Source organism: Periplaneta americana, chromosome 12 (genome assembly GCF_040183065.1).
Source record: "Periplaneta americana isolate PAMFEO1 chromosome 12, P.americana_PAMFEO1_priV1, whole genome shotgun sequence".
Taxonomy (NCBI): Eukaryota; Metazoa; Arthropoda; class Insecta; order Blattodea; family Blattidae; genus Periplaneta; species Periplaneta americana.
The window spans coordinates 170,553,881-170,572,784 of record NC_091128.1 but is presented as its reverse complement, the minus strand read 5'-3'; the positions used below and the strand labels follow the sequence as shown (position 1 = coordinate 170,572,784).

The following is an 18,904-nucleotide window of genomic DNA, read 5'->3' as shown; positions in this document are numbered from 1 at the left end:
GTAGTGGCAGGAATGTGAACTGTTTGGAAACATGTACTGAGGTGGATATTTTCTTACTGTCGGGATATGTGGAGAGAGTTAAGACGATTACTTACGTATTTGTTGACATTAACTTCGACGGTCAACATGGACACGGAGCATTTGATTTGTATTGTGGAATGTTGCCGTACGCAACCGATGATAACAAATACCCTGCGTACGATTTGGCCGCGCAAAACACAGTTCGAAAGAGGTTATGGTAGCACACAGACCGTACAGACCGCCATCTGTTGCTACGACGTTCAAGTTATACCGTACACGTTCTCAGGTTCAGATTGAACGCCTTGATTAATAGACAACTTCTCTGACATAAAAGCTAAAACTCGCTTCAAATCGCTAACTCACAACAGTGACGTCATGACACACTTTGAAATGAACACCCAGTATATATGGGAATCATTAGTGGAAGGAGTTTTTTCCAACATGTCAGAACTGCAGAATTAACCGACAATACATTTTAGAATGATTAATTCACTCAAAACGAACTTAACTTACTGCTCAATCCACAAACAATTGCAAACCAAGTGGAAGCAACATATTTCATGTAACCGATCTAATGAAATCGAATGAGACGATGATAAACAATAACGCTGGGCTAAAAGTGGGATATGTACCAACTACTTGTTGGCAAGATGTGGCGTTTTATTTGTAAGCTCGGTTTATCAACCAACTGGAAGCAAATTCTGATATATAAATATCACCGAGATAAAAAAAAAACATCATAACTTTGGGCATCTTACTTTCTGACTTCCTTTCATTATTTTTGTCACAAAATGCGGGGTACAAATAAACTATTTTACATTTTAAAAGAGTGTAATTGAGTCGTGCTAATTATTTAATCCCATCCTGCCTAATCGACAAGAACCATGTGTCCCTTTAGCATGTTATACATAACTTTCGCACACGTCCTTTTCGGTATACATACAGAAATACTGGATATTGAACAGCGTGAGATACTGTATCTAATATCGTTCTTTAAACTAATGTTAAATTGTAACTATGCAGTATGTTTTCTTAAATTTTGTAAATCTGTTTACGAAAATATAAGTATTCAGAAAGGAACGAGAAAAGAAAAGTCGTTACAAAAAATATTTGTGTAAGATTCTTTCTCTTTGACTCTTCCTCACGACCTCGTCTAGATATCCTTATTTATCCCTCCCACCTGTTCGTGTAGTCCTTCATGTTTTTGCAGTGGAAATGAGGTACAAATTTACATGTACTCATGTAGTTGTTGACATCTTTTTCAATACAATAGTTATGATTGTTATCAATGTTATTACCTGGCCCGCCCACTATAACTACATGATCCCTCTTTCTGTTCAGTCACCATACCTTGATAACTAAAAATTGTTGTCATAGGTACTCATAATACTACCACAGTCTAATATATACAGTCACGAAGCTTGAGTTGTGAGGTTGCTAGGAACAATAGACTGTGCAGGTACTATTTCGCATTGTCTGTAATGAGGCGATAGTAGCGATCCTAGTGGTTAGCAACTATCTATGGATGCATATTTATTACATATTGAGCTTCGTGACTGTATATACTGGACTGTGACACTATCTACTATAAAATGTACTTAGTTTTACTTTTTATATAATACTGTTATTAGAAACGTGTATCAGTAAACAAGCAAGAAATCTGGGATCATTAAGCGAAAGTGAAAAATGTGGGGTCATAAAAAAAATAAAAATCTGAGGTAATTTGACAAAGGCAAATAATCTGATATCATTCACAAAATTAAAAAACATCTGGGGTCGTTTACCGGTATCAAAAATTTTTAATCTTATGTCATCCACAAATATAAGAAATCTGGGTTAATTCACAAAAATAAATATCTGGTCGTCCATAAAATAAATCTGGGGTTGTTGCATATAAATAAAAATCTAGGGTCATTCATTCGGAATAAAAATTTGGATCCTGTCACAAAATTTAAAAAATGTGAGCCATTCACAAACATTAAAATCTGGGGTTATTTATTCGCCCTGTAGAAGTTAAAAGGAAAGTTAACCTTTCTGGCTACGAAAGTACGAGTAGAATCTGTGGATACCCAGAGTAGTGCAATCGGTCGCCATTGTTATTCAATTTCAACACGCTTGGGATAGAAACATTTAAAATAAAACTTAATTTAGGCCAGTGTCCGTGGCCTTTAAAAATTAAAAATATTTTATTCTGATTTAAGCTACATTCATTTCCTTATTACTGTATACGGCAAATAGCGCGAGCTGCAATAAAAATGGCGATACTCTAGCCGTACCAACGAGTTAGAAAGAGAAAGATATAGAGTGGTCATTGCGCCGCCATGTTTGAAGAAAATTGAACGCCCGTCGGTAATGAACTTATGCGCCCAAAACAAAGTGGGCGTGGTGATAACCGACATTAGAATCGTCAGCTATCTTAATTTCGTTTGCATAAATCAGTTAAACTAAAGTGGAAAAACCTAGTATTTCGTCAAATACGTGCTAGGAACTTAATCTAACTTATGTACGCTAAATTTAAAACACTTGAGCTATTCCTAGAAGGAATGCTTAAAACAATAACCTAAGCAAAATTGTCATGTAGTATGACAAGAAGTCCTAGCAAATATACTGAAGAAAATGTTAATATTCCTAGGTTCTTTTAAATGCGACCTGCAAGATTGCCTATAAAATGAACGAGTATGATTCGGATGATTTTATTAAATTGTTTTCCCAGTCTCTACACGTTGCAAAACTATTTACTATACCATAAGATATAGAATGAAAGTAGGCCCTGTCTGTAGTAAACAACCTTTACCTGCAAGCTTGTAACGTGGGTGAAACATGACACAACACGCTTTCAGTTTTTTTGTTACAGTAAAGTATAATTATTATCGAAATGTGAACGTGAGGCCAACAGCCGGCTGGTCTGTCTGGGCCTTTCAAGGGCTGTGGCACCACAGATAATTATTAGTGTATAATTGAGCACCCACGTACAATAATGGGGTAAGTAGTTACGAAATATATTCATACTTACCCCATTATTGCACGTGGGTGCTCAATTATGTTCTTTCATGTCCTTCCAGTCAAAATACTAACAACAATACGACCTACCCCAGAGTTTTGCGTTATTTTGGATGCGAGTGTCGAAATACAATTTTAATATTTGATTGCTATTACTAGGTTTGAAACGGAATTATAGCGGTTTTATCCGTATTTAGTTTAACTTTATTACTAGTGAACCATTTATTTGATTAATCGTTTGTCTTCGAAATAGGCCTACTTCTTATAAGCTACAGCTCATCGTCTTCTTGTATAAGCAGTAAGGACAGAAGGAGCAGAAATAAAGGATGCCGGTGACGAAATACAGTTTTAATATTGTCTTGCTATTTGTTTTTCACTGGGTCTGAAACGGAATTGTATTGGTTTTATCCGTATTTAGTTTAAGTACACTACTAGTGAACCATTTATTTTGTTTATGCCGGGCGTTGTTACACATTTATGCATGAAAAAAAATGCTGCCAATTAACAAAACTATGGACTTAACTTCATAAAATTTACATGAAATATGATATATCAGTTGTCTTTTTCCTTTTGACATTGCAGTTATATGCAGCACACACAACAGGCATGTTTTTTCTTCGTTTTTTTGGGCCTCTTACCTCCGTTATACAACATTGTAAGCAGACGAATTTTTACAAAGGTGGGCGCTTAGCTCAGATCTGCCGTGTTTCGCGGTGGCACCGCAAAGAGCGCTGTACAGGACAACATGACCACTCTATAGTCTTCTCTTTCTAACTCGTTGAGCCGTACGAAAGCAGTGAGCTCTATACTAAGAGCTCACTGTACGAAAGTGCAGTGACTGTATACGAAAGTTACGCTTATGTGCTGCGTGCACCACCTAGAGGGCGCGAATAGAAACTACTTCACTACTCTCTCTGCTCAGCATCGAAGATAGATCATTGTTAGCAACCGCGAAATTCGAACTGAAATAGTGAAAGTTGAGAATTTGTTGGTTTTACAATAATTACTGTTTTTATTTTCTTAAGTTAATAGTGTTTTTTGTTTATTAGTGTTACTACAAACAATTAAATAGTTATAAAATGTATTTATTTTGTGATTTGTTAAAATTATAACAATTTCGGTCTGAACATTTTTCACAATGTCGGCCTATGATCAAACACCATATTTCAAAGAGAGATGCAGAGAAAAAGGAATACCATTTCAAGCAATACACTAACCAAGATTTATGTCAATAGGGTATCCTGTTTGAATGTAATCTCATAAGTGAAGTAGGAACAGAACGTCAGATCAGCACTGCTTTTCTCGATAGTTTAGTAGACCAATATGAAAAGCTTTATCACCAGAGAGGTAAACGAAGACAAGGACAACAACTTGAAGATGGTTTCCAATTACCAGCTAAAACAAGTAAAGCCAAACATCATGAATCATAGCAGTGGCGGTTCCTCGGGTGAGGGAAGGGAGGAACGTCCTCCTCACATTTTCTTCTTTTGAAAGTAAATACCAAATAAAATATGTGCCTTGAAATTCGAGGAAGATTCGATAATTTTTAAGTTCACAGCTATAAGAAAAACTCGGTTGATCGAGTTTTAAACGACGCGCGCTCATGTGCTGTAGAAAACTGTGAGAAAGATGCGAGATTTTCTGTGTGGAGGAAAGGCACTCCATTCCTCCTCTACTGCAGTTAACACCATAGACAACAGCGCACTAGCGGCCAGAGAAAGAAGCAGAGTTTTAAAGCAAGTAAATGAACGGAGAGGGAAGAGATCCTCCTCTGAATCAGTCATGGGCGGGAAATAGAAACCGACTGGTCGTGCAGCAATCTCGCAACCGCTGCCATCTAACGATGTTGCATTCAACCAGACTATAACACCTAGGAGGAGACACAACAAAAACAGTTTTAACGCAACGCTATGAAAGACACTATGTAAACTATTTTTTATTTATAAATCAAAAATATTATTCATTGCACTTTATATAGGCTACTATTCATGGTTTGAAACTTTCGTGAATATTTGAAAGTTAAAGTTGGGTTTATGTAAAACAAAGAGGAAGTAGTTTTACGTAGTTGGCCCCTGAAATTCACGTCTATTCATTGTTTACTAGACAGGGCAACAGCCAAGTTGTCAGTTTTGTACAAATATATTTGAAACTGAAAGTAGGTACTCCAAACTACATCATTTTTAACATAAAAAATTAATCGGCCACCGGCAGCTTTGAACAATAATGGTAGTATGACTTTACAAGAACTGACATCCTTCAAAAGCATGTGATACTGAACTTTTAAAATGCACATGTGGCAATACAGACCACGTGGGTGGGTGCAGTGTTCTCGCTTTCCTCAGATTATTTCCCATTCCCATTCCCATTTCCGTAAAACGGTTCCGGTTACGAGTTAGTAGCTGGTCTCTTCCAACACGTGTGATGCTGTAGTGAGCTCGAAAAATGCTACAAGGTTGTGAATTTCCTTGTAATTGTTAATTTGTGCAATTATTCAACAATGAATGGAAGTGAAATCACAATATATTTTGGACAATTTAGGAAACACAGTTTACAAGAACAGATTATTGCTATACAGAAGGGAAGGCCAACCCCAACACTACCTGGTCTTACATGTATGCATGTAGGCTAATTTGTAGCATGTTTCATTCAAGAAGGTGTCATTTAGTTCTGTTAATTTCTTTCTCCTCTTAAGAAATATGCAGGAGCCGCCACTGAATCACAGCCAATTGAAACCAACAATGCATATGAAGTGCTGAATACTTCTGAACAAATGGAGCATTCAAGTATTACTCCCGAAACTACTACACCTGGCACAAGTATAAATGTGCCTAAAACCAAGAAACCACCACCAATCATTTGCAATACAATAAAGATATGGAAGAACTAATGAAATTATTTAAGACACAATTTCATAATTATACTTCTGTACAGTATTTAGCTCAAGGACAATTAAAAATAAAACCAACCACTGCTGAAGAACGAAATATTATATTAAAATTACTTCATGACCACAGTATAGGATATTATATGTATGGAGAATCTGAGATTTCCAATATTATATATGTATTAAAATGTTTACCTTTCTCTTTTGGCCAGAAAAATACAGACAACTTAAGCGTACAATGTACGATAATAGTACAAATAGCAAAGAAATAATGACTCATAGCAAAGCTCATCCTTCTACAGATTTCGGATAATCTCATATCCATAATTTCTTTATTTCTCTCTAATCATAAATTCAGAGTCAGAGTACGTAAGGCATACTCTCCAATTAAACATATTTCATCAAGTGTTCCTCAAGGTTCAGTGATGGCTCCCACGCTCTTCAATTTACATACATCAGATATTCCTCATTATAATGCCACGCAATTGGCAATGTATGCTGATGACACTGTCATCTTCAGCCGAAAAATAAACATACTATCTAGAGTTGTACAGCAACATCTTCAGTTAATAGATAAGTGGGCAAAAACCTGGAAGATTATCGGTGGATATGATTTTTATACAACATGATGACCTTGAAATATGAACTATACTTGAATATATCAGAATAGTTTCAAAAAATGTTTATCATATTGCTAATGAAAATGAAAACAAATATACAAATATATAAACAAATCTTGCAAATTATAATCCAGCAATGTATCATAAACACAGGACTCCAAAACATATTTTAATGTAAAATAGTATAGCAGTAACTTATACAGTATTTGAGTTGCTGATCATGATGAATGACACCAATATATTCTGAAAAAAGAATTGTCAAGGCTTATTTGAAGCCGGAACAATAACAATACTACAAATGAAGAAGGTCGTCGTCGTCAGCACCGAAGTTGCTCAGTTCAAAGACGTCAGTCTTGATAATGATCACGGCCTTCTTGATTATCTGCGACAAGTTACATTTAATCTTATAATATGTTGGTAGCACCGTCATACCACAGTCACTGTACTTGATTGCTGCCTGAGAGGATAAAAAGGATTGCTGTACAGCCTGCACCCTGGTGGTGCGAATTTTATTGAGACCGCATTCACACACCTCACATTCTAATAACCATGTAGATGTCGAGAATCTAGCGCTATCCAATGTCGATTAGAGAAAATGGTAGATTAACGATAGGCATGTGCTAAAAAGATCTGAAATGCCTCTCTTCTAATGTAGGTAAAGAATTGACATCACTACAATGAACAGTGAAGTAGAATTTCATATTCGACAAAATTACCAATGGATAAAACTTCCAGCTAATGTTAAACAGGTAGGCAATACATCCTAAACATGTTATTTCCATTAGCTGTCTCACCTGTCACGGCAAGATTTTGTACGAGTAAAAAAATATTTTATGGACTGTCATTTGATTCTAGAATGCATTTTCATAACACATTTCCTACTTTTGTTGTATGATATTGTAAAGTAATGGCTATACAAAATTTTAAGACTGGCAAATTGCATTACTCTTATCAGACATGTAAGATAATGGGAATGCTGCCCAATTCGGATTGTTTACATTTGTCAAACCACATGACAGCAAAATTATTGATTTTTTTTTAATATTAATGTAAGGACTGTAAGAGATGAGTAATTCGTCCGGGTTCCAACACATCACATAATATACATGTTTGATGCAGATATTTGTGTTAAAATATTGTATATAAAATTTCAATTGAATCAATTTTCGTTTGGAAAACTTCATACATGTATACAGAAAATTGAGTTTTAAGATTCTGAGGAACCTTGGAAAAGTTAATTTGAACTAATAGCCTATCATTCCATAACATAGAATACAAATCCTTTTCATAACGTAGCCCTATGTATGCTAATAATAATTCTTTCCTTCCATTCTTGTCTCGATCTTGTGTGCGTTTCGCTCTGCATTTCAAAATCATATCAGATGATCACTGATGTTGCCAAAAAAAAAAAGTTGTATTGTTATCTAAGTATTCTTGTTGTCTTCCTGTATTTGTAGAATTTGTAGATGTTTTCTTTTATTTTTACTTCCATCTCTGATGATCTGCCAGTGAGACTAAACACACATCAACCAAATTGTCTGCGTGACCCTATGTTGACAGGAGTTTCACAGAAATTGAACCTATCAAAATTGAAATAGTTCCATGGCAAGAGATGAAAGAACACTTGGCTCACCGAACACTTTTCAGGTTAGGTTTGGTCTAGTAACACGATCCTATCGCACTTTTGAACAAAAACCGGTTGCCAGGGCACTACCAATGTCTCTATTTGTTGCAACCCTAATTAGGTTAGCCACGCCAATTACTGTACTTAATGACGTCTGTTCTAGTACTAGCATAATAATACTCAGATATGAATTCAAGGGACGGCCGAGGAGGAAAATTCTAGAGTCTACCGTACAGAGTGAACAAGCCAGGGCTAGACTCCTAACAGCACTCACAGCTGCTGATTTGATTCATACGTAATGACGCTACCATATGCGAATTCACAATTCATGTTCGAAATGACGTCCTTGTGATATCTGGCAGGCTACACATCTCCTGAAGACATGTTCAGCAACTCGCCGCAGTTCGTTCTCCGAAATGGCTCGAATTTCATGCCGGATATTTTGAGTTTCTCAAGTGAATGTGGATTATTCGCGTAAACTTTACTTTTCAGTGTGCCCCATAAATAAAAATCGCAGAATTTAAATCTGGCGATCGAGCTGGCCATAATCCAGCAGCTCGCCACAGTTCGTTCTCCGAAATGGCTCGAATTTCATGCCGGATATTTTGAATTTCTCAAGTGAATGTGGATTATTCGCGTAAACTTTACTTTTCAGTGTGCCCCATAAATAAAAATCGCAGAATTTAAATCTGGCGATCGAGCTGGCCATAATCCATGTCTTACCACCCTGTCATCAAACACTTCCTGAATGACTGTCATTGACAATCGAGCAGTGTGAGTTGTGACATTCTGCATGAAATAACTATACTACTTTTCGTCCTCACTCAGCTGATTAAAAATGGACGTAGTATGAACTGTGAATATCTTTGTGCATTGACTGTTTCATCAAAGAAAATGGGGCCAATTTGTCTTCGTCCGCTCATTGCACACTATACCTCTATTTTCATGTCATGTAGCAGTTGTTCGTGAAAACAGTGTGAATTTTCACTGTCCCAGTAACGATTGTTGTGAGTGTTCACTTAACCACTGAAGTGGAACCATGCTTCGTCGCTATAAAAAGTTAAGGTGGAGTCAAGTAGTCCATCATACACTAACTTTTGGAACCACAGGCAAAACCTAAGTCTGCTGTGATAATCGAGTTCCGTTAACCTCTGAACTACACGAATTTTGTAAGATTTTAATTTTAATTGTTTCGACTGTGAAACCCCTACCTGTTGAGCTACACAGCGAGATGATTGAGTTACACGGCGAGATGATATCGTAGGACTTCTCTCTAGTTGGTGGCCAATTTCATCTAACATCTCCTCAGTGAAAACATGCTTCACACATGTTCGTTTCTTATCCAATAATGATCCAGTTGTACGAAATTTCTTCACTAAATTGTAAATCATGAGGGATAGGCAAAAACTAGAGGTGAAATAAATTAGAGTTTCACATCCATTATTGGATTTCACTAGACTAAATCATCAGATGATGATGACTTTGGTGAGTTACAGTGAGTAGCAATTACGAGTTTGTAAGCCAGCTGTAATGGCTGGTAGGATCATCGTGCCAACCACATATTATACCTGCAACTGGTTGGATGATTGTTCACCTCTGGTGAGACATGTGGACGTGAGGACAGCAGTCGACCTTGGCCCTTCATGAACTGCTACACCACAAATAGTGGTGGTGGTGGTGGTGGTGGGGTGGAGTGGGGTTGTTTTGGTGGTGGTGGTGGTGGTGAAAGATATCACACCAATAATTTACTTAGACCTACATCTATAGCCTATATATAATTTGAACTGGTAATGGAAATTACGGGACTACGGCTGAACAGATGTTAATAAATGACCCCTTATTTTGAAGCTTGGAACCCAAAGTTTTTCAGAAAGATAGTAGTTTTCAGTGAAATTTCAGTTTTCCTACATAATTTTTACTTACTTACAAATGGCTTTTAAGGAACCCTAAGGTTCATTGCTGCCCTCACATAAGCCCGCCATCGGTCCCTATTCTGTGCAAGATTAATCCAGTCTCTATCATCATATCCCACCTCCCTCAAATCCATTTTAATATTATCCTCCCATCTACGTCTCGGCCTCCCCAAAGGTCTTTTTCCCTCCAGTCTCCCAACTAACACTCTATATGCATTTCTGGATTCGCCCATACGTGCTACATGCCCTGCCCATCTCAAACGTCTGGATTTAATGTTCCTAATTATGTCAGGTGAAGAATACAATGCGTGCAGTTCTGCGTTGTGTAACTTTCTCCATTCTCCTGTAACTTCATCCCGCTTAGCCTCAAATATTTTCCTAAGCACCTTATTCTCAAACACCCTTAACCTATGTTCCTCTCTCAGAGTGAGAGTCCAAGTTTCACAACCATAAAGAACAACCCGTAATATAACTGTTTTATAAATTCTAACTTTCAGATTTTTTGACAGCCAAAATCCATCTTTCGTCAGTTTTGAGAACTACTTGCATTTCAAAACAAAACAAAACAAAACACACACTACAATAAACAATAAGCAATTACACGAAGGCTATGACTTGCAGGATTGCTGACATATTTAGAGTTCAAATTCAGTTGGTTATTAAAGCTTCAAGACTTAAGCCTATTAAAAATTATTTACAGGTCTGATCACCTGATTCTGCAGTGTGTAATTTTCTGTACAGCTGTGTATTGCATATTAAAATCTACAAAACTTGAGGTAGTTTTATGACATTATTACCATTAGAAATTAATTATTATTATTATAGTTAATGCCATGATGTTAATATATAAACTACAAAACTTGCGTAAGATAATAATATTGTTATTAGAAATCAAATGTTTTTATAGGGCCTAGTTATTAATAAAGTTGGGTTGGGTCTTTTTTTTATATATTTAATGGTGGTGTGGTGTAAATTCACTATTGACTCGAGAGAGCACAAAAATTACAGTTCCTAAGGAAAGACGATATTACTTACTGATAAAATAAGAGGCCTAGAAAATTTTGTAGTCTCCCGATCATTTCAGCAAGATCTCTTAGCAGAATAAAATGATTTTACCCTCTACATTTCAAGCCCTACGTGCAGCAGCTACACCAAGATGCTATGTCTATTGTTCGAAAGCGTAGCAAACCTGACTTTTTTAACTTTCGCCTACAATCCACAATGACCTGAAATAGTTATTGCTTTACTCCCACATGAAAAACCCACTGATCGTCCTAACATTGTTACTTGCGTTTTCGCGTTGAAATTCAAAAACTGAAGGTGGATAGGTTCAAGAAAAAGTATTTGACATAAAAAAAACCATTCAGAGGGAGTATGTTTCATTATTATGGAAGCAAATGACTTTCAAAATCTCTGGTATTTTTCATTGAAAATAAATCTGAAAAGTTTTTATTTGAACGTCTAACGAACTTAGTTTGCAGCATTTGCTGCACAAGCCACTAGTAGATTGGATAAAGAACATAGAGGTAACTTATTCAGGGAAACAACAACCCTATATTACAAGTACCAACCCTTGACTGTTTTGGAAAATGATCAATACCTATAAGTTGTATTCATTCGTTTAACCCATAGTTCCAATGCCAGGACATAGGTACCCCTCTAGCGGAAGTTTCAGTAAAAGGAATTTAGTTACATATCGACAGGAGCAGAGGGACAAGTGGTAAGCTCATGACCTCAAAGGCCACCTAATATGCAACACTCAATGACAGAACATGACACCCTTCCCTCATACACTCCTTTACACCCTCATCGATGATTTCACTCACGATTTGTTTCAACATACTTTGGATGAGTGCTGTAAGGAGGGGATGTCGCCCACAGTAGAAATGCTTTCAAAAATAATGCAGGATTGGGTATTTATGGCTTTTCTTTCATAAGAAAAGGCCGTTACGTTTTGTCACAAAGTATACTAGGATGAGAGAGAGGAGACATTTAGTCCAGAGGCTCTAATTTAGGTCTTTAAAGTGCCGGAAAAGTCTGACACGGGACACACAACTTGAAGCTTCACCCAGAGGACTTGCTGTCCAGATTTTTGCATCCTGAAAAGTCCATCAATCCCAACCGGGTTTGAATCCACAACATTTGCATCTAGAGGAAAGTGCTTAACCCCTAGACCACTGGGGGCGACATAAGCTGTAGAATTTCTGTGTCAGGTTGACACATATTTTCGCAGTCTTATACATTTTATGTGTTCCAGAGTTCAGTTCTTTTGTCATTCATGTCGCAAAATGCCGGGTGTGGATTCAATTCTAGCATTTGTCCAGTTGTCCAAGAAATCAGAAAGAACTGCTTCTGAGTAACAATTTCTGACAGGAGATCATGGAGGATGTTGACTATTTAACTTAATATATTTACATTGCTATAAGACTTAAACGAAGATGAATAAGATAGAAGAATGTTGTATGATTTGGAATAAAAAGTGATCTTAACTTAATATACGAAAATATTTTGATGAGATATAATTTATTGTATTTTGCTTCAGAGAATCAGCGGGCTGTTGAGATAAGAAAATATGTCAGAATTAAATAATAGTCTCATGTTTCAAGCAGCAACAAGATGGTGCAGCATCACGTTGTGGATTAAATATGCGTGCATTCTTTAACGAACATCTACAAGAGTAGATAGGAATGTATAGTACAATCGTGTGGCCACCAAGGTCACCAGATTTCACGCAGTGTGATTTTTTAGTGTATGGGAAATAATGAAAGACAAAGTCTTTGTTACAAAACTTAAAGACCTACAACACTCAAAATGAATAATTGAGCACTGTTATGATAATATAGTGATGCCCTTTGTGAAAAGATTTGCAAACCAGTGACTAAACGTTGCAAAGTGTGCAAAAACACAAATCTAGCTGGTCAGAATTAATAACATCTCTGCATTCTAACGGATTGTTAAGAAACTTTGGCCAGTCCTTATAGGTAGCATATATATATATATATATATATATATATATATATATATATATATATATATATATATTTTAGTATAAACTCTTATTACGTTTGTGTAAGACGAATTACTCCTTTAAAGGGGGTGGTTTTAGACAAAAATAATTTTTCTCCATTCAGACGGATTTTTATGAAATTATGTAGATATAGGAGTTACAGGCAGCATACCTAGGTATAATTTTTTGTGTAAAAACTCTGATTACATTTGTGTAAGAGGAACTGCCACTGTATAGGGGTGAATTTAGATAAAATGAATAACTTTTGTTTTTATGAAACATTATGCAGAAGTTACAGGTAGCATATATTTTTTGTGTATACAAACTATATTTATAGTTCCTTAAGGGGAACTATCTTTTTTTGTAGGGTGTGTATTTAAACAAAGTTTTTTATACTCTCTCCTATATAACAGATTATTACCAAATTTTGTGCAGGAATTACAGATAGCATAGTCTGTATTCTTGTGTGTAAACATTGGTTATGTATGTGTAAGAGGAACTACTCTTTTATAGCGATGATTTTAGATAAAAGTAATAATTTAACTCCTATATAATAGATTTTTATGAACCATTGTACAGAAGTTACAGATAGCATATTTTTTGTGTACAAACTATGTTTACGTTTCCATAAGAGGAACTATCCCTTTACACAAAATTAACAACTTCTCTCCTACATAACAGATTTTTATTAAACTTTTTACAGGAGTTACAGGTAGCATATTTTTTTGTGTACAAACTCTGATTACATCTGTGTGCTACTTGTAGACCTATTTCTACAAAATTTCATAAAAATATATTTTTTAGGAATATAGTTATACTTAAATTTTGTCTAAATGTGTTGCTGTAAAGGGGCAGTTCCTCTTATAGAAAAATAATCAGACTTACAAGGAGAGGACACGCTCTGTATATCACCGAATTAAATCAGATTTTGTGACATGAAAGTACAAGACACACTGGTTAAAGTCATACCTGGTATGGGTGGCCAATGACCCCTCGTTTTGGAAATATTGGCTATTGTTTATGACATACTTCCGTTAGGTGCCTAATAGGGAAGCATTAGACTGTGGAAGGCCGTAGCTCATGTGGTTGGATGCTGAGTTGTCATGCAGACAACCCGAATTCGAATCCTAATGCCTTCTCATTTTTTAAAGCTTGATATTATTATTATTATTATTATTATTATTATTATTATTATTATTATTATTGTTTTAATTCACTTTCAGTTTTCAGTTCCTATATTCAAAGCCATGTTGAAATATGCGTGGTTTGCATCAAAATTGATAAACGAACGAGAAGTGTTTGTGAATGTGAAGGATATCTGTTTCGCAGCAGAAGTGCGGAAAAATGTGTGTGACTGTGGACAACCTTCTTTCATTTGCTGTGCATGGTGCAGGAAATATGTATGTTTTGTGTGTTTTTATGACATCATAATGAATCTGGTACAAAATGAAATGGAATAGCTGCTACAGAAATAGAACAGACACCAGTGACACATCTTACCTTCCTACGTGAGCAGTATTTCATTGTTTATCCTTTACAATACAATGTTTGTTAATTAATAATTTGTTTAAAACATGATGAAGCATTCAATACATTGAGAAATATGATATATGTAAATAGATAACTGTGATCACAGTATTAATCATTATTAAAAGAAAAAAATATAGAACCAGTTAAAATTCGAGCTCAGGTTGCCTGGATAACAACTCAGCATCCAACCATATGGGCTGCGCTGTTACACAGTCTAATGCTTCCCTATTAGGCACCTAACGGAAGTATGTCACAAACAATAGCCAATATTTCCAAAACGAGGGCTCATTGGCCACCCATACCAGGTATGACTTTAAACAGTATGTCTTGTACTTTCATCTTACACAATATTATTCTATTCGGTGATATACAGAGCATGTCCTCTCTTTGTTAGTAGACAAAAAATATATGTACCTAGAAATCCGTTCCCTACTCATGCATAAACTTTACTTTTCAGAGTTTAGGTAATTCGCACAAGGAATACGAGAAATGTATCGTCAACTTCAGTATAAAGAATCAGTTGCGATATCGTGGCAATTTAGTGAGGTTTGTGCGCAAAGATGAGCGTCGGTACTATGAAGACCTGCTGAGCTACAGCAAGGAGAACCTGATGCTGTACCCCTACCACTTGTCGGATGTGGTTGTGAAGGGCCTGCGCGTGACGCCGTTCCAGTATTATATCTCCGTGATGGAGAACATCATGGAGCAGGAGAAGAGCTATGACTCGCTGCCGAACTTCACTGCTGCAGATTGTGAGTAGCAAAGTGACGGATTTATGCATTTGTTTGTAGATGTAATGTTGAATCGTTCAGATTTACAAGGGAGCAATCAGTGATGACTTCAGACTTTTGAATTTGAGGAAGGGAACATTTAGATGGTCAACTATCATTGTGCTGCACACTATTATTGGAATTCTAATGAAAGTTTATTGTTACTGGTTAAGGCGAATATTTCTAATTTTAAATATTGGTTTTGATTAGCATAAGATTCATAGATTAATTTTACATTTCTACTCTACCTAGATGTGAAGGAAAAATAAAGAGTCCACACCTGTGGAGTAATGGTCAGCGCATCTGGCCGCAAAACCAGGTGGCCCGGGTTCGAATCCCGGTCGCGGAAAGTTACCTGGTTGAGGTTTTTTCCGGGGTTTTCCCTCAACCCAATATGAGCAAATGCTGGGTAACTTTCGGTGCTGGACTCCGGACTCATTTCACCGGCATTATCACCTTCATTTCATTCAGACGCTAAATAACCTTGATACAGCGTCGTAAAATAACCCAGTAAAAAATAATAATGTAGTTGAAACTAAAATTTATAAAAAATAAGACGAATTGAAACTTGAACTAAATAACCTACCATAGAACATCACTAAATTCAAAGTTTTATTTCATTTTATTTTATTTATATTTTTTTGCTTGGATTATATGGAACATCAGGTTTTTATTATTGAGCCTCTTACTGTATACTGTTAATTCTGATGAGTATAACATGGTGACTTCTGATCTCTGTCAGTCTTCACAGTGAAATGATCTACTATAATTGTAGATTGTAGATTAAATTTAGAGTCATAAGGCCTGCACTGTGACCTTAAAGGTCTATTTTGTGTAACTCTCTCTTTTTTTTTTTGTCACAGTTTATAGTCCGGATCAGCCTTAATACCCTAAGGGTGAAACCTAACCATTTTTCCCCTATTTCTACATATTATGCTAGTGGGTTATAGTATGTATGTATGTATTTATTTACACTGCAAGTGGGCAAGCACCCGTGGCAGTGGTATATACAATATTAACAATACACAATAAAATGATAACCAATACACAATAAAATTTACAATACACAATACAATTTTACAACACATATACAATTTTACACACAATACAATAATAATACACAATACAATTTAACACAATAATAATAAAACATAAAATAAAATACCTAATTTTACAATACAACCTACATAATTATCTATAGGTCCTACATAAGTTTCAATAGTCTTTCACTTTATTCTCATCTCATTCCCTGTAGTGGCACTATGACGCATTTCACTGACACTTTAGCACACATTTCACTGACACTCTGTAACACATTTCACTGACACTATAGAACACATTTCATTGACGCTATAAATTATCACTGATCGGAACTGTTCACTGCACTGTAAAACCATAACTTCACTGACTCACCTTGCTTCACTGATACAACAGTTCAAATAAGTCAAATAATTACATCCTTATGCATACTTATAAACAGAACTACATTTAAACTAAACATTTCTAGTCTAAGGCCCTCTTACACGCTAGTTTTAAATAATTTACAATTCAAAACAAGGAAGTAAACTCGTCAGCCTAGATAAATACATGTCACCTTAAAAAAATTAAATGTTGAATGTCATCTTAATTTTAATTTTCACTTTATATACAACTTTTTAAATTATTCTTGAATCTCCTTAAGGAAGGACAGCCCTCAAAGACCGCTGCAGGTAGGTCATTCCAATCATTTATAGTTCTATTTAAAAATGAGAATTTACCTACATCCGTTTTCTGTTTCCTACATATGATTTTAAAATCATGATCGTTCCTACCATAGTACATTGGCTTTTCTATGGGTTATAGTGATTTACTATATGTCAAGTTGAATTTTCTTTTACCAACTTTGTTTCGAATTTCGAAGACTGACAAATAGGACAACTGGCAGTTATTTTCTAATTATTATGTTGACAGCAATAATTTTGGTTTGCAGTAAAAAAACTGATGAAATGGAAATAACTAAGCTTGTGAAATTTGAACGTAATTAATAATTTGTAATTCCAGTATTAAAGTTAATATCAGTACATAATTCAGTCGTTTTGTGATTCCAATTCAACACTATTTATATTCAGGTAAGTGTAATTAAATAAGATATAATTTATAAACCTACATAGTATGAAACATGCACGTGGCTAATGGACAGAAATATATTTCTTATTGTTAAGATTTTTATAAAAACGTCCAAGAGAGGAAATATCATGGAGCGACTTAGAGGTATGTATTTTAAGTAGTGTATACAGACATGGAAATTCTACATATTAAACCTAAAAGCCAGAAACTAAACACACTAGAACAATATGAAATATACAGGCACACAAAAACACATCCACATGAAATTCTCAACACACAACTCAATTTCAGAACACACACACTTTTTAACTCAATATTACACTACACAAACACACCCCCACAGGAAATGCAAACAAAAGGCATGAAGACCAGCACCAACCAGTTCTGAAGATAGCCCATAATAGGCTGAAACTAGTCAACAAGGTACAGTATCTAATATTTAACACGCGAAAGTAATCTAATACATATTCCGAAGTGATATAGTGTTAAAAGTTGTGTAATCAAGATGTATACATCAGACATTTTCATGACATTTTAAATTATGTCACTTATTCCTCTAAACTATGGAGAAACATGCGTACAATAGGATTAAGAAATTCCAGAACTCGGGTAAATAACATCCCCTTTTCTCTTGAAAGGCTAAATGACCACTTAGTAACAATGCAGACACTGACTTTGGGTGAGACAGAAAAGCAAACGTAATTGAGGACATAAAAAACTACTCCTCCTCCAATGAGGGACAAATTTTATTTTTGTTATGTAACAGAAATTGAATTAAGAACGACACTAAAACGAATCACCACTAAAGCTGAAAGAATATATAAAATACGCATTAGGTTGGTGCACAAAATTCTAAAGATAATACTGCCAACAGTGACCCATATATTTAATGCGTCACTTGTGACTTCCACTTTCTCATCCCTACAGAAAAAAGCCTTTACCAGCCCACTTCCCAAGATTAAGACTTCTTTATATCCGAATGATTACAAACCTATCAGCATTGAATAATTTCAAGGGAAAAATTGTTCCAGGGCTGGGTATCGATCCCGGGACCTCTGGTTGAACGTACCAGCACTCTGCCACTGAGCTACCCGGGAACTCCACCCGACACCGTCTCAACTTTTCCCTTTTTTATATCCACACAACTCGCGTGGGCTGACGAAACGCCAGAGACCCACAACGAGTGCACACAATTTCTGTGTGACTTGGAATTGTGGTTTTCTGTTAACGTACACAGTAGCGTATATATTATGCAAATCTAGTCTTTCAGGTGAAGCTCCCTGTAAAGCAGATTTGAATAATTTCAAGGGAAGGATACCCGGCCCCGGAACAATTTTTCCCTTGAAATTATTCAAATCTGCTTTACAGGGAGCTTCACCTGAAAGACTAGATTTGCTATCAGCATTGTCCCAGCTTTATCGAAAGTTCT

General features: G+C 35.8%; 1 protein-coding gene across 3 annotated transcripts in view; it reads left to right on the top strand.

Annotated features, from left to right (window-relative positions):
• Nucleotides 1-7,071: 7,071 nt before the first annotated feature.
• LOC138711169 (protein FAM91A1) overlaps nt 7,072-18,904 on the top strand; it is a 75,368-nt gene continuing 63,535 nt past the window's right edge. For all 3 annotated transcript variants that reach the window (XR_011335353.1, XM_069842523.1, XM_069842522.1), the window contains exons 1-2: nt 7,072-7,274; nt 15,057-15,351. Coding sequence is in view for 2 of the 3 variants with exons in the window: in XM_069842523.1 (XP_069698624.1) it covers nt 7,203-7,274; nt 15,057-15,351 (367 nt within the window). In the remaining variant the exon portion in view is untranslated. The remainder of the gene's footprint in view (nt 7,275-15,056; nt 15,352-18,904) is intronic.